The 21,206-nt window shown below is 37.8% G+C and overlaps 2 protein-coding genes across 3 annotated transcripts in view; one reads left to right on the plus strand and one right to left on the minus strand.

The window, feature by feature from the left end:
- Positions 1 to 612: 612 nt before the first annotated feature.
- LOC137123606 (aminoacyl tRNA synthase complex-interacting multifunctional protein 1-like) lies at positions 613 to 11,945 on the minus strand. Its single transcript, XM_067497611.1, has 7 exons — positions 11,787 to 11,945; positions 8,613 to 8,743; positions 7,805 to 7,918; positions 5,916 to 6,089; positions 4,122 to 4,330; positions 2,717 to 2,885; positions 613 to 914 (listed from the first exon to the last, which is right to left on the minus strand). Coding segments are annotated over exons 1-7 (966 nt in total). The 5' UTR covers positions 11,789 to 11,945; the 3' UTR covers positions 613 to 747.
- A 232-nt stretch (positions 11,946 to 12,177) lies between these two features.
- Positions 12,178 to 21,206, plus strand: part of tbck (TBC1 domain containing kinase) — a 33,113-nt gene continuing 24,084 nt past the window's right edge. For both annotated transcript variants that reach the window (XM_067497609.1, XM_067497610.1), the window contains exons 1-20: positions 12,178 to 12,336; positions 12,703 to 12,915; positions 13,572 to 13,644; positions 13,932 to 14,046; positions 14,162 to 14,235; positions 14,931 to 15,072; positions 15,192 to 15,252; positions 15,325 to 15,386; positions 15,535 to 15,596; positions 15,944 to 16,092; positions 16,365 to 16,503; positions 16,622 to 16,721; positions 17,347 to 17,396; positions 17,524 to 17,653; positions 17,830 to 17,928; positions 18,023 to 18,085; positions 18,181 to 18,307; positions 19,425 to 19,475; positions 19,601 to 19,684; positions 20,527 to 20,612. In XM_067497609.1, coding sequence (XP_067353710.1) covers positions 12,189 to 12,336; positions 12,703 to 12,915; positions 13,572 to 13,644; positions 13,932 to 14,046; positions 14,162 to 14,235; positions 14,931 to 15,072; positions 15,192 to 15,252; positions 15,325 to 15,386; positions 15,535 to 15,596; positions 15,944 to 16,092; positions 16,365 to 16,503; positions 16,622 to 16,721; positions 17,347 to 17,396; positions 17,524 to 17,653; positions 17,830 to 17,928; positions 18,023 to 18,085; positions 18,181 to 18,307; positions 19,425 to 19,475; positions 19,601 to 19,684; positions 20,527 to 20,612 — 2,028 coding nt within the window. In that variant the 5' untranslated portion in view covers positions 12,178 to 12,188. The remainder of the gene's footprint in view (positions 12,337 to 12,702; positions 12,916 to 13,571; positions 13,645 to 13,931; positions 14,047 to 14,161; positions 14,236 to 14,930; positions 15,073 to 15,191; positions 15,253 to 15,324; positions 15,387 to 15,534; positions 15,597 to 15,943; positions 16,093 to 16,364; positions 16,504 to 16,621; positions 16,722 to 17,346; positions 17,397 to 17,523; positions 17,654 to 17,829; positions 17,929 to 18,022; positions 18,086 to 18,180; positions 18,308 to 19,424; positions 19,476 to 19,600; positions 19,685 to 20,526; positions 20,613 to 21,206) is intronic.

A 21,206-nucleotide genomic window follows, 5' to 3' on the forward strand; every position in this document is an offset into this window, starting at 1 on the left:
CCCTTCAGTTCCTGAATTGTTTGTGGACAACAAGTACAAGTTCTGCACAATGGTAGGATTTGACCCAGGACAGATGTTTCTGCAGGGTGGATGGCCTTAATTACCGTTGATGTAACATTAGAGGCTCTGTTGCACAGTTCTGTCTGAGTCTTTTGTGTAGTCTGATACTTCCAGAGGTGGGGAGATGTTTTCTTTCAAACAGACAATAAAACAAAGCACATGACACTGGCATCAGACAGCAAAGATTGACTTGATGACAGTGGACCGGGAGAGTGCCGGGGCTGAATATCATGTACAGTAAATTACCTCTGCAAAGAGCTTAAAAAAACCAGATCTGTTTTTGTTGGACTTTGTAGTATAGCATCCCCGTTTCATCTCCTTGTCATTAAAATGCCTGAGACTTGATTAAATGGAAACCAATGATGCTCGTTCAGGTCGACGGCAGAGATCCTCTAGTTAAAAATCAAAGCACAATCAAGCTAAAGTGCTTCACCAGAAGAAACAATCTCAGGGAAACAAAGCATAAACACACTGATTCACTACACTTTATAAAACGTGACTGTGTGTTTTTTTTGTTTTTTTAGGTCAAACAAGAACTGTCATAGGAAAGACTCATAAGACAAATCCCTTTATTGAACATCTTCAAAGGATTTGCTTCTATTCATCACAAACACATTCCTCAGCACCATCATAGTCATCACTGATGATGATTGCCAAGTAAAGAGAATTTTAGGCAGCTCTGTTATTTTATTTGATTCCACTATTGCTCATGGTTTGGGCTTTGCACACTCCCTTGCCAGCAACTTCAAAAGCGGCTCCTTTGTAGGTTGCAACACACTGGCCGTCTGTGCGTAGATCTGGCTGAACCTGCTCCCACACTTTCTTTTTGGGGTTCAGCTCTTTGTCTGGTTCACCTGCAATCAGATGTCATATTGATGCATTGGAACATATTTTGTGAATTTTGAGTGGTATATTATCTACTTGTACAACCTACTCAAACTTTTTTTTTAAATCTATTAATTCTATGAAATGTTGATAGATTACTTTAAACTGTACTTCATAGTTGTTAATATTAACGCTACATTGATCTATATAATAGATTCCATTACAATTTGAGAGCAAATGACCAATAATACATTTATGATTCAGGCCAAGTGTCATTTTATTTCACCCCCTGGATTATGATCATTCTAACTCTCTATCATGTTCCATGACAACATTAGCCTTTTAAAACTGCCATTTGTTAGCTGTAATTCAAAACATCTCAACTGAAATTCTCAGAACTAGAATATGCATCTAGGGAAAACAATTAAGGGAGGTTCTCATTTCACGATGGCTTTGTTTTTGATGCTGCTTCGAGTTTGTGAAAATTCATAGCCGGAACTGGCTGGCTTCCGTCTGGAGTCAACGTTTGCCTCTCTGCACGGCCATCTCAATGTTTGAGGACACAAATGTGTTTCATATCCCGAGGCTACAATTTCTGCCTGGTTTACAACCCAAGAGTGGCAACAATCAGTTTAGATCGGAAGCGTGAAAGAGGTTTTGATGAGCAACTTGTGCACATTCTTAAGTTCAAGCAGAAGTACTGGGCCTCATTAGCTGGGGAAATGTGGCAATTACAAATGCATACTTACACCAGCAGGGGATTGGCTGTAATTGAACCTATACTATATTGCAGAAAAAAACTTGTTTCACCTCTTATTTTATATACATGTACTTTAAAACAGCCAATTTTTACCTTTATAAACAACAAGTAATTTGACAATTTGTAAGACAATCCTTTCCTTTCTTCTTTTGTTCCCATTTTCTCTTGAACCATGTTTTTGTAGAGAATGGTTCGAATAAGACTCTTTCTAATGCAGTATTCACAGAAAATATTCAGGCCAAATGGATCCTTCATGAATCAAACAGCTTTTGGAGTGGCTGGGACATGTGTACGGCAGGGATGAAAGCCTCGGCTGATGCAGCTTGGCTGTGGGAACTTGGGAACGCACATCCACCTTCATCATGTCCCACTTTTTTGAAAGAAAAGTCCAAATTTGGTTATTGTTCTTAGAAGATTATGTGTATAATAAGACCAATACACTTTTTTTAAGTCAGTTTTAGAAGCATGCTGAACTGTTATTGAGGCTTTCTTTAAATTGCAGACCACAGTCATTATAGGTTGTGTCTGCAATATCTCTCAGGAGAGATGGTGACTGTTGACCATCTAGTTAATGTGTTAATTGATCAGAATGGGATTCACATGCTGTTTTCAAACTCATGTTCATTAACTGAACCTAACAGGTCAGTTAAGAGACTCTTAGTTTAAAAAACAAGCAGGTTGCCTTCCTATCAATGAGCACTGATTGGCCTGTCAAACAAGCCGTCACGGGCCATTTAGCCACCACCAAACACCACTAAGAAGATCTTAAATGAGAGATTTCACTTGGCTCCGCACTTAATGCAACGCAATAAGTGTCATTAAAAGAATTAATGTTGTGACTGTTTTCTTGTTTCTGGGAGAAGTTTCAATAACATCATTCATTACCCAATGACAATAGCATTTTGTGGATACTAGTTCGAAAATGTACTCATAATTATCAGTCAGTCACTCTATGATGAGGAGGCAATCCTAGTGCCTGTTTGTCTGAATATGGTTCTAAAATCTATTTCTAATTCTGACAATCGATTTTAGTTTTTGACATGTACACTGCAATGATGAGGGTAATGGTACCTGGAAATCCCTGGAAAGTAACTCTGTCCCCTGGTACTGCCCCACTCGGAGGATCAAGGATTTCCACCTTGTCGGGTGAGCTGGCACACATGACCATAGCTTGGGACACCACTCCTCTCATCTTGGCTGGCTTCAGGTTGCATAGCAGCACTGCCATACGGTTCTGCATCTGCACAGGAAACACAAGTTCATAAACATTTTTAATGTCCACATGGCTCAGACAATAAAGAATAGAAACTAAAAAAATACCTTCAACCATGCAGTCTGTTTTAGTACAGGTACTGTAATTATAATCTCCAAATTTAAAATCATTGTATTCAGGGGTTTATGGTTCCTTTGACTTGTTTTATAAACCAAAAAGAAAGAACAGGAAAACTCTGTGGCCGACCAACATTTAAAAAGACGACCAGAGGCAGTTCTGCCAAAAGCCGAAGAGACATCCAGCATCTAATGAGATGATGTATAACAGCTCTTAGAAAGTAATCATACCTTTCTTTGAAAAGAATCCTTTAAGAAATTGCTAAATAAATCTAAAATTATTTATTTTGCTTTGACAGGATTGTGGTGGTACTTTTCATTTTTCTTCTCTTGACACTTTTGGCCAGCTGTTCTGTAACAGTATTTACAAACTAGACTGTTCAGCTAGAGCAATATTTCATGTGTGTACTGTCGACACGTCCTAACATTTATTTTATAATTAGTCTGTCTCAGACTTGCATTTCTGCATGGTTCCTTTACTTTAACTACACAAATGTAAGGCCATAAAAAAACATTATGTATCCTCTCAGACATTTCTCTCCTGTTTGCTTGAGACAAAGACTTCATAACTTATAAATAAGGCAGTTACGAAAAGTCAAATACAATTTGATTTAAGATGTATTGCCTCTGAGAAATGGACTGTCACAGAGACGAAAGCAGCTAAGGGCTTTGCCTTTCTGACTGCAGTCAGAGAGCACGTAATAAGGCTGTGCTACTAAACATCATTGTTACAACACAGTCAACTATATTCAGGAGCTAAAAACTGTCTGTGTGCATGGAGAGACTGTTGTCACATAATTTCAGCAGGGACACAACTGATCATTTAAATGATGCACATGAAATAGAGAAATTAAATATACAAAGGATTCTTGTCTACAGACTTGGCAATACTTTTGGACATAAAGTAACTGGTGCTCATCAGTATGATGAAATTGGACACAGATTATTTTTCCTCAGGAGCAAATTTTGGACAGAGAACAGGGAAAACAGAGAACTGACGCTTTATATTTCTTACCAAACAAACATAAACTAACTTCATAAAGTTTTAAGCATCTTGATAATAATAATCTAAGAGATTCCTGTGCGGTAGCACTGGATGACTTGACAAAGCTCCCCTCCACTTTTGTTAGTCAGACTAAGGCTGTACCTGGTCCAGAGGTATGTGCTTTACTAGCCCGCTGACAACCATCCTTGGTGAAGCTTCCCCCACATCCACCTGTTCCACATAGAGACTGTCGGCATCTGGATGCTTCTCAGCTGTGATTATACGGCCGATACGCATATCCAAACGAGACACATCCACCTTAGCATCTTCTTGACTTGGAGCTGCCGCCTTCTTCTCTGCCTTCTCTCCTCCTGAGAGCAAAGAAAATAAATAAATAAATAAATAAAAAATACAGTTGCACAGATAGTATACAAAAACACTCCTGTCAATTTCATGCTGAGGTGCATTAAATTTGGCCAATATTAAATAAATTTGGAGATTCCCTTTAGTTGCATGTGTTAAGGAAACATTTGCTAAAGACAGGCATCTGTGAGAGTTTTCATGATTAATACTAAATGTGCATGATCTTTTTTTTAAGCAATGAGAATATTTCAACCTCCTGGTATCTTTTACAAGGGATAGAAAAAAAAAACATAGTTAAAACAATACTGGGCATCTGTCTGGAATCTGATTTAATTTCCTCCCATAAATGAAAACAAAGCCAACCAATGACAAGCCTCAGGGTTGCATGTGTTTCATGTGACCCATAAGTAAAAAAAATTAAATTAAGCAAAAGACAATTACTTTTCTACCTCTTCCAAGAATGAGTTACATACCTTTACTAAATGACAATACCAGTGCCCAATCTAGCTAAAAGTCATCCAGTGACAAAGCAGAATAAGAGGTGCTTCTTTCCAAGGACACAAACTACCTTTCAGTGAATCGCCAGATTTGCTTACATACATTCATTTCAATGCATTGTGCTGATCACATAATCACACAGTATCATTCCTCTGAGCCCACACCAGCTCTGAAGAAGTTGAATTCTAACTTTATTTTCCTGCTGTGATGACAGTAACATTACCAGGACTCCACAGAGATTACACATGGGTGTATAGACTAACAAGAAGGACAATGTAGATGAAGTGAGATCACACCTCTATACAATGTGAGACAATATTTAGCATTTGGCGTGTAATGGTTCTGAAACAGAGATCGAAATCCCTGACGTTTTTGAAAGCCTGGAAATCCCTCTGCTCTTGTCATGAGAGAACCAATGACCTTTCTTTGTGGGCAGACCCAACCTAGAGAAAGTAATGCGGCTATTGAGAAGGCGTAAGCTGACAGTCTGGAAGCGCTAGACATATCAGTGCATCTTGTTAGACTTGTGGTGTTTGGTGCTTCACCAACAAAATTACAACAGCATAAACACATCCAGCACTAATTATACAATTCTGTAAATATCTGAGTGATTCAGGGCTAATTGCTAAAAATGTATTTGCAGGAATTCTCCTGTGTGGTATTCTAAATTCTTACTCAATCCATTATACAAGGAGGCTGCCTTACAAATGTGACTTATAAATCAGTGTTCACTAAGCATCTTTGTACTGAAGCTCAGACATCTTTCAATCATTATGAGCCAGATACTGCTGCCTTATATCCATTAACACGTGTTATTTGAAATTCTAATGGAAACACGAGTTTGAAAAACTGGATTCTAAACAGAAACCCATTAATGAAGGCTGAATAAATCACTCAGTGGGAAGGGATGAGTGTCTACTTTTATGGCTTTAACATGTTCCCTGATAACAAGTTCAATTTGAAATACATGCCACAAATGTTGCTATATTGTGCCTGAATGAACCTAAATTAACCTTAAATTGTTATTGGAGGTGGAAAACTTCAAAGGATCAACTATCAAAAAATCAGTGTGCTATTTTTTCCTCTAGCTGTTACCCTTTTTCTCTGGCTTCTTCTTTTTACTCTCATCTTTAGGAGAGGGGCTCTGGACAGCAGCAACAGCAGGAGCAGCAGGGGAGACAGGGGTGGCTGAATCCGAGGTCTTGGGAGGGGTGGGCTTGGAGCTGCACTCAACACCGGTTGCACTTGATGGCATGATCACCTCTTGCACTGAGGGGAAGGACATAGAGAATAAAAAATTGAGTCTTCTTTAATGTCATGTGAATAAAAGGGCAGACACAAGCATATTTACACTGCCATGAAACAGAGATTATTTAAACTAAAAGGGCAGAAGCCACACTACTTTTTGTAATCTCTTTTCAGACACAGAGCTGGCTGCATCAACATAATAAAATGGAATGGTGCCGAGGGAGCTTTATTTACACACCCAGTGGGAGGACTGTTCTCCTGATGCAAACAGTTTTGATGGGAAAATGACACACTGCCCACGTTGATGGAAACAAGGAAATGGAGCCATAAAGCAGGGAACAATGTCCTACAATAACTCTCCTGAAAAAACATAACCCCTCATTTTAGGCGCCTGATGTTTAAGTTCCTACAAAGTCTAGTGCCTGTGTCTGACAAACATTGGTCTGTAGGCACACCACCATCACCATAATGCGTTTAATTACCTTAATTCTATGTTAGGAGCTGAAACCAAGACCTTTCCAGTTTACCTTGGAATTAAGAGCAATAACCTCTTAAACTCTTGACATTCCTCTTAACATTAATTTTACATCTACAGAAAAAAAATGTACTGTAATAGCACATATATGGCTACTACAATGAAAAAGAGAAGAAAGATTCAACCTCAAGATGCTGTGTCTTTTTTATCTTCACCATTGTGTCAAATTAATTTTTATCCAAATGTCTGTGAATTTCTTCAACCTGACATATTTGGAATATTAAGACACACTGGACTTTGACAATTAAGTAAACCTGCACTTTAATATTGTAAAATTGAAAAACCTCCAGAGAATTATCATTTAAATACGCAGTCCTCCTCAATTTTAAATACTTCTTTTAGCTTAGTTTGGTTTTTGAGTTTGTAAACTCCACTCTCATCAACCGTCAAAAGCTCCAGTAAAATCCAGTAGGGCAGACACTATCTGCCCAGCACCCAAAAGAGCAAAACTGGATGAGACCAAATTTAAGCAAAAAAAACCAAAACATTTGTGTGGTTTCCCCATAAATGGTATATAAATGGTATCTAAAGGCATTGAAACAATTATACTAAATAGTTTGTTTTTCTTATCTCAGTGATAAAATCAGCAAAGCAGATTGGCATTTATTTCACAAGGGCTCATATTTACCCATGATTTGATGAAGCTATTTATGCCACCTTAAAGCCATTGAAAGAAACCACAAAAGTAAAAATCACAATTAGCAATTAGCCAAGTCAAAGTAGAATACGTGGAAAAGTATCCCCATCCCAGGTTTATTGGAACATGTTCAATGTTCCTACACCAACATAGTACATTTTTTGATAGAGGTAAATTTCTTATTTCTCCCATTCCCTCTTTATTCCTGTAGTGTCTTTCTGGAAAACATTAAATGTGTGTTAATGATCGGAGCTGTTTACCCTTGAACGTCAACGTATGTCAGATGCACAAAGCTGACAGTCTGACTGAGCTCATCACTCTAACGGGATTCTTGAAATGCTATGTTTGCTTATAATAAAAAACAAGACAACCAAAAAGATCTGGTAATAATGTTCTGAGGCGAGAATACACAAGATGTTATCACTGATAGTGGAAACTAAATATTTCTCTAATGAGGAACAACTGACATCAAATGTCAAGCACAACCACTTTTAGAGCTAAATATAAAAGGATAACAACATCAAGGCAAACAAACATTTCATCTGGAAGCCAAACTCAACTTACCTCCCCTCTTCTTCTCTTTTTCCAGCAGCTGTTTTTTCAGGACCTCAATGTCATTCTTCAATTTGGCATTCTCCACCATCAGTTTCTTCTCTTCTCTTACACTGGCCTGGACGACTGCAACGAGACAGATTCTTGTTACCACTCAGCACAGGAATTAAATTTCAACTTCCCACAGGACATTTTAAGAACTGCTTCTTGACTGGTACAAATGTGCTATCAATTAAGATATGTGAAATCAATATTTTGTGCGTCATGGGATTAAAGTAGTAAAAGGTAATACAGAAATTATTGTTTATTACAACTATATTAAATACAATATGGGATTTATGTATTTTCAAACCAAATTGTGAACACACATATTAATAACTGAGGAATTTAACTTTAATTGACTTGCTAGAGGTGGAGTTTCACACATCTAACCTCTGTCTAGACTAAATAAAATCTAAACCTTATATTCATGGACTGAAATGACATAGCGCTTTTACAATGTACCTCTTATTCACTGATGGGCACACACACCCTCGTGGCAGTTCCCATGCGAGGCGCTTTAATAACCATGGGGAGCAAATGGGTTTTAGTGTCTTGCTCATGGACACTTGGACAGGATCAGTGATGGAGTAAACCACCAACCCTGGCATTATTGGAGGAGCCACAGCCTCCCAACTTTATAATTCTCTGTAAAACTGTAAGCCTAAATATACTCGGTGTGCTTGTATCTAGGTGTACACTTTGCTTATTATGGCTTGGCCCTATCGCTAAAAAAATAATCCTTTGTACATTTGTTTTAGTCTGTGGTGTCCTCCCTTACTGGCTTTCTCCTTCAGCAGCTGGACTTGCTGTTTGAGGTACTCGATGAGCTGGTCCGCCTCCGCTGCTCGCTGCTCCAGCCTCAACAAAGGATTGTAACTTGACATCTTGACCAAGCAGCGAGCCAGAATCCTAAAAGACAGATGACCATCAAATCACCGTATACTCAGGCTGCACCGTATACCAAAACGATCATATGCATACATTTTGGGTGTTTTCATGTGCGTTTTATTTTGTTTTGTTTTAAATGGCGAGTCTTGTGTAGCAAATAACTCGCAGATACTTTATTCCAAAAGGGCTTACAAGTGAGGTACGAAGCAAAAAAAATATAGCTAATCAATAAGAGCACTTCATAAGTAAATACTAGAAGAGAAATTGTTTCATTTTTGTCAGATTTAAGTGTGAGATATGGAAAAATACAGATTGGTGGTGTTCAATTAGGAAAGTGATGTTAAGTTGCCTACTGTAGGTAAGTGTTAACCAGCTATTTGACTAAATACTTAATATTTCGTATTCCTTGTTTTTGCTGGACATCAACTTGCGTGACACCAACAATGTAAAAAGAAATGGTATTTATTACAAGTGCCAAGCAGCCGAACATCTACAAAAGATGCATGTTTGGAGTTACGAGGTTTGCATTCCAGTACAACTCCACCACAAAGTATAGCCTTCAAACTGACCACAGAGCAGAGTTGACTTCTTTCTGACAGTCTCAACAACAACAAAAAAAAGCTAAAAATAGTAATTTCAGCGAGGGAAATATGTGTTGCATTAGATTGTTCAGGTGTTTCCTATTTTATGTAATATTACACAATATAATGGTGTGTCAACATGTAAACTGCTTCATTATTAAATACTCTGTATTCCTAGATCAACAATAGGGCATTCTGGATGCCAAATTCTTGATGCCAGAAAAAACAATCACATTCTGATGTTTTCCATTATATGCAGCACAGCCTCTGAATGTTTTAATCCACGTGCTAATGAGGATTTTATGACTTTCATACTTTGGCCGGTTCCCCAAAACATCTTACTCTAACCTTTGTTCGCAATGCATGTTCAGCGATAGTTTAAGTGTTGATTTTTATAAAAATGACTTTTATAAAAAATGGCTGCAAAGGCCTAGATAAGATCCAAGTTAACAGAAATTAATTCTTTTTGTATTTACCTTCCCTAAGAAACAACTTATGAAGTAACATTCACATGTTGTAATACAAGCATCACATTACGTCCAAAGGTATTCAGCTGGAAACCAGTTTGGGGTAATGTTCCTGTATCATATTGAGCTTAGCAAATTGCTTGTTGAAGAAAGAGGAAAAGAAGGATTTTTACAGGCCAAGGCATAGAGAAGAAAACTTCTTACATATATTATAGGGAGGCAGTGGAAAACAACAGCTGGCCCCAGATGAAAACAAAATGTTGGGGGATGAGGAAATTAGAAACACAAAAGAGCTGGAGTTGATAAAATCAAGGATCAAAGCATTGTTTTTTGAGAAACTGAATTGATTTAAACAGGGCCAGTGGTGGAGTAATAACAAGAGCCACAAAAAGGCTGATCTCATTTGGATAACCTCTGAAAATAGGTCTTGGGCTAAAGAATGATCTGCAGCATAAATACATTAAGGGTTCATTAAAGCTTTGGATTTTAGATGGAAATATCCAAATATGTATAAGGTAAAATGGTGTGGAGTGCCATGTTAGGCCTTTCACCTGCCTAATTTGCCAGTCTTCACTGTTCGAAAATCAAAACATAAATTTAGTAAGTAAAGTGCACTGTGCAGAGGGTATTGGGTGTTTAACTTGCAGAAGGCCGCAGACTATTTCTGTTCTTATGAGTCTCCTAAAATTAGACAGGACTGTTTTTTCATCATACATAATACTCTAGTCATTTCAAAACAGTTCACACAAACACTTTATGTCCAGATACATTAAAAAAAAAATGTCTAAGATAATACTGTAGACCTTGTACATGGGCTACATAGGCAGTTTAATTTAAATCGGTGAATCTTTTACATTTGGCCACCAGCTTTCTCTGGCATGGGGGGAATAGGAGTGTTTCCTCTTTTAGTTTTTTCCCACGGTAAAAGCACTATACTGTAGGAAGACATTTCCCTACCATAATGATAGAAAACAGTGCAGAATGCCAGCACCACCTGAAGGCATTTGAAGGACCTACATGTTTTAATTAAACAGACATTTAGTCATAAGCACCAGACTGCACTTGTTTTCTCATGAGACATTTCATAAGATAAAACAGTGGGATGTATAAACGTTCTTCACTTTTGCACTTTACAATACACAAAATAGCCAGTATCTGAATGGATTTGAAAAAGGTAACAGGCAAGTAACTATTAATAAGCTATACACATAGGCAACTTCAAATCAGTCCAAATATCACAAACAATACAGGCGACCTGACATTTAGTTGACATTATGGTAATGCTAAAAAAAAAACTAAAAAAAAACTATTGTGCTCACATGATTAATGCTGAATTTCTTAGGTTTCCTAAAGTTTTTAGGTTATATAGACCTAGATAATTACCTTATTTTACAAATTGTTGGTCAGATTATTAAAAGGATTGTTAATAAAAACAGCATATCACATCACATAAGATTTTGTTAACATACAAAAGTTTTAAAGATGGAAAGATGATTAAATAATTAAGTCAATCGATCCCTGACAGAAAATTGAGGGTTTTCATATTAACTGTATCAAATATGATTGCTTTTACATATATACAACACATATACATAAATACTCAAAACAAAACCAATCTGGCCCTAGTTCAGTAAAACCTGAGGTTACTGCTTCCTGGAGTTAGACAATAAACACTAAATCACAGATTCATTTACAAATTTAGAATGATCAGATAAAGTTTTTTATAATTTGCGTTGCTTAATACTTGATACAGACTGGTCAACAATATGAATTGTTTATCTGATATGATATGTCTATGTCTAATCTATATGATTATCTGACTTATTATCAATTAGGTACATCAGCCAGCTATTAGTCGGTGTTCAGCAACCACACTGGGACAAGAATATTGACTTCACTTTCGGCTAACTTTGCTATATCCAGCAGCGGTAGGCTAGAGTTACCGACAGCTTACAATTTAAATGACGTTATAGCCATAGTGAATTATAGTAGTAACAAACAGAGGCTTAAACTTACATGAAACAGCAAACCCCAACACGTTTCTTGGAATGCTGGGGTACTGACAGCCGCTCTCGCTATCCAGATCAGTTAGCGTTAGCTAATAGACAGGCAGCTAGAAGGTAACCTAAAGATTCAGGCCCCTCGCGTGTAGATCTCCTTATCTTCTGGACTCAAAGGTAGACGTGTAAATGTTACGGTCATATGTTCTATTGATCACATTCGCTTACGGCAGTGTAAGGAGGCAATGGCATCTGCCTGTATGTAATTACTATAAAAATAATAAAATAAGCCTTCAACAAAAAATACATTTTAGTTCAAAAATAAATTTGTTGGGATTTTAAAAAACTTTTACACTAGGCTTAGATTCTACAACCGTAGTTTTATTTTTAAAAAGTGATTTTTTTTTTGTGCATTACTATGTCGCACAAAAATAACGTCGTAGATCACGTTCCCTCAGCTGTTCCCATCACGTCGCAGAGGCAGGAAAGGAATTCATTAAAAACATTTTTTAGTAATAATTCCAAGTTCATTCAGTCAACATGGCTGTACAATCTTCCCATTAAACGTGAGTACATCACAATATATTTCGCATGTAATGAACATTATACTGTTGAATTCGGCATTTCACAACTTTGCTATTTAACCTTACAAATAGTGGGTTTAACTGCAGCATAAATGTACAGGAAACAGTTTCCCTGTTCCTCAAGTAGCTTTAATGTTAATCTCAAAGCTATGGTGTGAAGATGCTGTACTATTACAGTGTTACTGTGGTCTATTGATAACCATTTTGTTTTGCTTAATTCCCTGGCTAACATTGAACGGAATACCGTTGCTAACATTATGCAACACTGAATATCAGAAGGTTCCTCTCAGTTGTAGCTATAATATCATTCGTTTGTATATTACGCTGACGACGTTTGCTCTCCATCAGTTTTTCCAGGTAGTGGCAAAATGAAGCCCCTCAAAGATGCCCAGCTGGGGGCCTTTACCTTTTTTGCCTCAGCTCTTCCTCATGATGTCTGTGGGAGCAATGGCCTCCCACTCACCCCCAACTCCATCAAAATCTTGGGACGTTTCCAGCTCCTTAAGACCATCACACATCCCAGGCTCTGCCAGTATGTGGACATATCCAGAGGGAAACATGGTAAGACTTTTAGGTCCACCACTGTTGTGTATGCGATCCTTCAATTTTAGTAGCTGTTTCCTTAAATATACAGTATGTTCTCTCATTAGTCTTATGTGACACCACCAAATCTCTGAATTTGAATATTCAAAATAGGATACAAATGAGTGGTTTTAGTGGATTTGTATTAACTGCTGATAGTAGTCCTGTTTCTTTCTGTTTTATCAATTAGCGTAGTTCGTGTTGTGGAATGCACGTTTGCTGTGCTGTGCCTGTCGGTTGTCAACAGCTTTGGATTCACGAAAGGTGGACGCAATAACATTGTGCTGGATTACAGCAAAATTAAGCCCAACAGAATGTTATTATGTTCATCTCTTGTTACAAACATTCAGCTAAGTTACTGGAGATTATACTAGCAAAACTACCTAAAAACAGTCCCTTAAGTGAACTATAAAACTTATTGCATTGAATTGTAAAAGCAATTACATTATTTTAAAATTCCAATACATCAATAAATTTAATTGCGACTTCATCCCATATTATTCTTCTAAAAATTTCTACCCAGCAACCCTGCTTAATTATGCCGATCAATACACACTTACGCATTCTTAACAAATATCAATATACATTTTTCTAACATTTTTCTACATTTTTCTCTTTACTTGGGTTTTTCATAGAACGCCTAATTGTTGTTGCTGAACATTATGAAAGCAGCTTAAGTGATTTCCTAAAACAAGGGAAGACTGTCAGGTGAGATTATCATTCTAATACTTTCATGAATTACTTAGCAGTAATTATAGTACATGTAATGAACCCAGAGTTGTCTTATTTCTTTACTTTATTGGTTAACACTTACTTTTACTTTTCATTTGTTGTTAAATTATATTGAATGTGAGGTGCAGGCACATGTTTTGCATAAACCTTGCCATCTACTGGCCAAGGTTAGGTTTGCATAATAACAACAGTTTCCAATAGAAGTGTTGAAAATGTCACTATCTGTGCCTCAACAAAGTTTGACCCTTTTTTCTTTGTGTTAGTCCAGAGAAGGTGTTGCAGATAGCCTATGAGGTCCTCGAGGGTCTGGAGTTTATGAACCAGCATGGTATGGTTCACAGAGCCCTCAGCACACATAATGTGCTCATGGACTGCAAGGTATTGTTTACAAAAAATGAAGATGTTTAATGAATGTCTTGGGAAAAGGAAATGAAATGAAACAATTACCTAAATGAAAAAACTGTCACTCTAAAATATTTTTTTTTCTTTGTAGGGGAATGTCAAGCTGGCAAAGTTTGGGCTTTATCACATGACTGATCATGGGGCTGATGTAGATTTTCCCATTGGGTACATCTTACTCCTCATTTATCAGACAGAAAGATCCATTAGTGTTTTTCTGGAAGTTTTCAACTCGTAGGTCTTAGCAATGTGAGCAGTCTGTTCAGGGTCAAAGGTTTACTTGTGTCTGTTTGTAGTTAGTCAAGTCATAAAAAGACAATTGACCATAACATTGATGCATATTGGCCCATCTCTTTTCATACAAACCAGGTTTTGGAGAAACAAACCAGCCTTCTGGTCAAAGAACTGTAACTGATCCTTTGACTTTTATCCTAATCCAAAGGCCTTTGTGTTCAATGAAGTATCTCTGTGTAATATCCTCTGTCAGACTGAAAAGAGAAATAATGGCATATGCCTGTGATTTTAATGAAACATCTGCTGGGAAAATGCAATAAAATGCAACTGTCAAACATCTATGCTGATTGTTTATAGGATTAAAATGATCATAAATAACACAAAATGCCAGAAATGTTATACAAATTATGGCTTTACACTGTTATTTTATATAGTTATTGTGCAGCCTGAAAATTATAATGTATGTATTTCTTTATAAGGAATATTTTTAAAAGGACATCATAGGCCATAACTGTTGAATCAGCAAAGGTACTGTGGGGGGAGTACTGGGTACTGGGGGGAACTAGGTATCAACAAAAAGTGTTTTTGAAAGGCTGACAGAGTAATCAACTTTCTGGTCTTGACCTCAGATACCCATCATACCTTGCTCCAGAAGTGATTGCTCAGGGCTCTTTTCACCCTACTGACCCCTCCCATGATGAAGCTCCTTTGCCCTCAGGACCCAAGACGGATGTCTGGTCACTTGGGATGTTGCTCTTTGAGTTGTGTGCTGTAAGAGTTTTTTTTTATAAACCTCTCAATAGAAAAATAAGACATTCATCCTAAATTTATTTTACGTTATTTGCCTAAATGTTATGTTTTCCTCATAATCCTCTGTTAAACTTTTTCAGGGCAGACGACTGCTGCAGAATATTGATATAACTGCAAGACTGAAATTCATTCTAACCTTGGGTAAGTGTAAAGGGCGTAATTATTTTAAGTACTGAGCAACATGCACTTAAGCTCAGTTTGGCTTATTCTCAGGTTGCATGGATGACATTGTCACTGTCCTTGCTGAAGAACATGGGTGCCTGGATACAATAAAGGTAGAGTCAAAACCATTGCTTGCCTTATCAAAAAAATAATTTATAGTTGAAGATACTTAACAATGGATTATCATTTTAAAGAAATGAATTATTCAAGGTTTAAATGTGACCTTTCTGTATTGTATAGCCAATAAAATTGTTTTTACAGGACCTGCCTGAGAATGTCCTTGAGTTATTAAGGAAATGCCTGACCTTTCTTCCATCCAAGAGGTAAATACACTGTTGGTTGGATATCATATCCTGTGGCAGGACATTGACCGTTTAGTTTTCAAACTACTTTAGTTATGCGTCTTATGTAGTAGTCTTGCAGCACGACACGTACGTAAGAGAGGAGTCCAGCATGCTAAGTCCAGCAAGTGAAATGAACGCAAAATAAACAGATGACAGTTATTAGCTGACACTGCCATGAACAGCTTTTATGGCTTTTTATTGCAAAAGCTTTTATATTATAATTTCTCACTTTTTAACAAGTTATATTGTAGCTTAAGGAACACTTAGCATAGAATGGAAAGTTTGTTTTGCTTTTTAACCCTTAAGTCTATGTGTGTATGCTCCAGGCTGACCCCTGCAGAGCTTTTGGGAGATCCTGTTTTCAATGGGGTCTCTTGCCTCTACAAGCCCTTCCAAAAGCCTGTTAGCCTTTTCTCCTCTTCACTGCGCTGTGCACATTTGGAACTTCCAGAGGACATCAATGAACTTTGCAAAGGTCTGCCTATAATGCACGAAACTGTACTGTAAATACAAACTTAAAGACATTTACTGATCTACGATACAAAACTTACTTAAAAAAAAAAGTAAAGCTAAATTTATAATAAGATGTAATGATTTTACGATGTGTTACATCTTAAAATATTATTTATCTAATCATTTTTCTTATGTTTGTTAAGGTATAGTTTTATCTAAAAGTGGGTTGATTGAATGTGTGTGTGTGTGTGTGTGTGTGTTTGTGTGTGTGTGTGTGTGCGCGCGCACTGTTAGACGATGATGAAGACTACCTGTCGGAGCGGGCCATAGACGAGGTATACCATCTGTGGTGCCTGGCTGGGGGAGACCTGGAGAAGGAACTGACCAATAAGGAGATCATACGATCCAAACCACCAATCTGCACACTGCCCAAGTACATCACACACATAACTAAACAAATGGCACTACTGTTGGATGCATTTGCTAGTTGAGGTCATGTGGACATATGGTAAAATATGTCTTTCTTTTTCTGTCTTTGTTTTTGATTGTAGCGTAGTCCTGGAAGATGGTGAGTCGTTTGGCCAAGGAAGGGATCGGAGTTTCTTGCTAGATGACACTACAGTGACTCTATCACTGTGCCAACTCAGAAATGTAAGACCTAAAACCTAAAAAGACCTAAAAAGTGTGCATGTACACTGTTGTGTAAATTCAAATTGTGTGTGTAAGGTGAGGAATTAGCGTTTTCTGCATCTCAACTAATTAAAGCTGCTGGGTGAGTTACTTCACTGAGTATTGGATGAATGGAAAAGTCAAACTGTTTGGATATTCTGTTAGTCACTTTACAGAATATTTGATGTGCCCTGGGCTTTGGCATACCTTTGGATTTTGGATACAAGACATTTGTAGACATGCCTATGGTAGTTTGTCATTTCTTTCAGTGGCAGTCTTAAATCTAATTATCAAATTTGAATCCTCCTCACACCCCTCAGAAGCTCTTTATCACAATGTACTACACTAGGAAAGGCAAACTTGAACAACACAGCATTCATTAACTTTGAAATTATTTGCATCAGTAAATGCTTATTTATTACAAAACTTTGTGCCATGAATGAGTAGTAAAGTTTGTGAAATGTGCCCTTGCTTATGAGCACAAAAATGGGTTCCAAACACAGTTCACTTCATGAGTCTGGGTGCTGGTTTGAAAAAGCAGCTGACTAACAGAACCTTATTTTTGAATGCACATTACTTTTAACATGACTTCCTCTGCCTTTTCCAGAGGCTGAAGGATGTAGCAGGAGAAGCCTATTACCCTCTACTGGAAGATGAGTAAGCAATTTCCATCCTGAAGCTACTGCTGTCGTCCTCTCCTACCTTGTCACTATTTTTCACATCTTTTTTCACACCAGACATTTATTCTGGATTGGGTAATGCCCTTTACTTCTCCCTCCTTCAGACAGTCAAGTTTGCCCCAGTCCAACAGCAGCAATGAGCTGTCGTCCACCGTCACGCTGCCACTCATCATCCGCGAGAGAGACACCGAGTACCAACTCATCCGCATCATCCTCTTTGACAGACTGCTCAAGGTCTGGGCTCCATACAAAGTCATTCACACACATGTATACACTTTTAAGTCACAAAAATAAGGACATGGCAAGCTAAAGTTTCTAGTGCCATAACCTGGTTGTTTCAATTAAAATATTTTGGGAAATGAAGCTGGGTAATATACAGGTAATCTATTTTGAATGTTTTGTGACTCCAGGCCTATCCTTACAAGAAGAACTTGGTGTGGAAAGAGGCCAGAGTGGATATCCCACCTCTTGTTCGAGGTCTGGCTTGGGCTGCTCTGCTAGGCATCGAGGTACAAGACAACTTTTGGTCTTCCTCTTGAAGAAAACTGCATCTATTTTTGTTGTTATTGTTTTGTGTGGTAATGTATGATTCTTTTTTTACAGGGAGACATTAAAGCCAAGTATGAGAGCATAGACAAGGACACTCCTATACCGACTGACAGACAGGTAACGTGTATGCTTTAAAACCTGCAGTAAAATGGTGACTCTCGTGACACTTTTAAAAGGAAAATCTGTCCTGTGTTTTTGATGGATATTTATAGATTGAGGTGGACATCCCACGTTGCCACCAGTATGATGAGCTGCTGTCATCTCCTCAGGGCCACATCAAGTTCAGGCGTGTGTTGAAAGCCTGGGTGGTGTCCCACCCTGACCTAGTCTACTGGCAGGGTCAGTCACTCCTCTTGTTTTGATTTTGTTTTTGTTTTTTTGTTTTTTTTATTTACATGATTTCGTTTGTAATTATCATGACATAACACTAGATGGTAGTAACATTGCATCTTGTATACTCCCTACCTTGCCCTCAGGGACAAATACAGTGTCCCCCGAAAGAATTGAAACAGCAACAGCTAATTCATTATTTTGGCTGAACACTAAAGCCATTTGGGTTTGAGGTCAAAGTATGAGGCATAAGTTCAGAATTTCAGCTTTTATTGAATGATATATCTGCCCACATATGTCTAACAACAGAAAACAAATTGGGCCACCTGATTAAAACGTTTTTTATCTTTATGACACATTTTTAAGTGAGCACAAGTATTGGAATATGTATCTGAAAGGGCGTTCTTGTAATGCAGGTGTGTGCTGTGAGATTGTCTCTTCAAACCATATATTCTAAATGACTGTTGATGTTGATATAATAGGCCAGCAAAGAGAGACAACAGGAGCTTATGACAAAAGCATGAAAACCTATTGTCTGCCACTTTGCAGAGAAAAGCATCAAAACTTATAGGGGAAGCTTCATCGTGAATCCAGATGATAGTCCCAAACATGCTGCCAAGTCCATAAAGGACTTTCAGAAGAATCAGAGGAGTAAAGTGGAAGATTTTAGACTGGTCAAGTCAATTACCAGCCCTTAAATGTATTGAACACGCATTTCAGCTGCTTTAGAGAAGTCTGAAGACAGAAATCCCCCAAAACAAACAACAGCTGAAGAAGTGTGCAGTTAAAGCTTGGAAAAGTATATTGAAAGAAGAAACCAACAATTTGGTGATGTCAGTGAGTTATAGGCTTGTATTGAAACAAGGGATTTTCCACCAAATATTATGTTTTAAATACTTTATCTTACTTTGAAACCATCCAATCCAATACATTTTAATACTAAAATGTGGGTGGTCTGATACAAAAGGTACTATGGTCTATATTTAAGATTTTTAGATTTGAATCACATAAATTACAAGCTGGAACTTGTATCTTATATCCTCCCAATAATTTTAAGAGTACTGTGCAGTACATGGCCCAAGTGCAAATGTCTATTATGAGCAATTTTTGTTTTGTTCCATTTCAGGGTTGGATTCACTTTGTGCTCCATTTCTTTACTTGAATTTCAACAATGAAGGTTAACTATTTTGATCTTATAATCATCTTCTGAGAAAGCTCATTATTTTCACTGCAGTGCATTTTTATATCTACATTGCTTCCTTGTTTTGGCTTTCTTTCATTCACATATCATATTCTTCACAGCCCTGGCATATGCCTGCATGTCTGCCTTCATCCCCAAATACTTGTACAACTTTTTCCTGAAGGACAACTCTCATGTCATCCAAGGTAAGGTATACAAGAATTATTACTTGTAATACTGTGCAAAACACAGATGATCAGTCTATGCAATACAACACTGTGATCCTAAAAGCACATTTTTTGTTCCTCTTAATTGGAATATAAATTAGATACTCTACATCATTTTCCACTTCTACTTTAGGCATCCAGTTAATGTAGTCAACTGCCACTGCAAGTTAAGTAATAAGTATTAAACATGGTCAGAGCATTCGACTAAGTTCAAAAACAAATTATCATTGGCGGGCACAGAGCATCAGGCCGTCAGCTCAATGTTGATTAAATTTCGGCTCCATGTTGTTCCTAAGCTGTGAAAACTAATTTTAGTCTGTCTTAATGGAGTTTGCAGCTGAGTCACATCATTTGGAGATAGGGAAACAAATGAAACTGCTAAAGCCTGCAGACAAATGTCACAAGCAATTCCTACGTGACTGATAAACAGCTATACCACACACCTCTTGAACTATGTGGTGAATTTGGCTATTATCATTTCCTACCGCTGCCAGATCCCCTGGGAGTTAGCTACTGTTTATCTGTTTAGTCAGAGCCCTTTGTCTGACTTACAGGGTGATGAATGATGGTAAGGCTGCATAAGTTTCCATTCACAATGTACAGTTGGTTTCCAAAGTTGCAGTGGATCAGCAGTCTACCTCCAACAATTTGGTTAAAAAAACAGTCATATTCTTTGCACTGTTTTTCCACGATTTCTTTGGCACAAAGTAACCAATTATTCCACAAAAGTATCAGATCTTATCCCGTCCTGTGCTGTTTGCTCAAAAGTGCAAAACCTAAATTGAAATGTGCGTGAACAAACACTTTTGTGTGTGTTTCAGAGTACTTGACTGTCTTCTCCCAAATGATCGCCTTCCATGACCCAGAGCTCAGCAACCATCTAAATGAGATCGGCTTCATCCCGGATGTAAGTTACAAAGAGTGCAACTGTTCTGACACACTGACAACAACATACTGTAGTGGAGGACAAAATACATAAAATTTGTCTTTCATTGCTAGTTTATCTTCAACAAGAAGTCAAAGACAGAAAGAAGCCATTTCTGTTTCTGATTCCACACAAGTCGCAAAGGAAATGGCCTTCCATATTTCATCATATATCTTTTCATTGTCATTGAGATTTTTTGTTTCACATCTTCCTTTCCAGAATTTGTTGCCAGGGTCATGTTCTCCCTCTAGTCCACTGGTAATGATTTATACAGCGACTGTCTGGCAAGCACATTTAATGGTGGTCGCCTGCCAGGCTTACCTTATTTCTCTTACTTTGTGCCACCTCTTCCTGTCCTTCGCTTAACTTCTTAAAGCTCTGCTCAGACAGTGACAAGGTTAAAGTCTGCCCTGTCTCTCTGGGGCTTCGGTTAGTGCTGATGAATGTGTCACCTGTGAACCGGTCTCTAGGACATTAGCCAATGAAAAGTGGGGTCCTTATCACAGGGGAGTCAGGGATTTAAGTCTCCTTCTCCTCCCCCTTCTTCTCCTCCTCTGCCTCCTTGTACTCTCAGAA

The sequence above is a fragment of the Channa argus genome, chromosome 3 (genome assembly GCF_033026475.1).
Source record: "Channa argus isolate prfri chromosome 3, Channa argus male v1.0, whole genome shotgun sequence".
In the NCBI taxonomy this organism is placed as follows: Eukaryota; Metazoa; Chordata; class Actinopteri; order Anabantiformes; family Channidae; genus Channa; species Channa argus.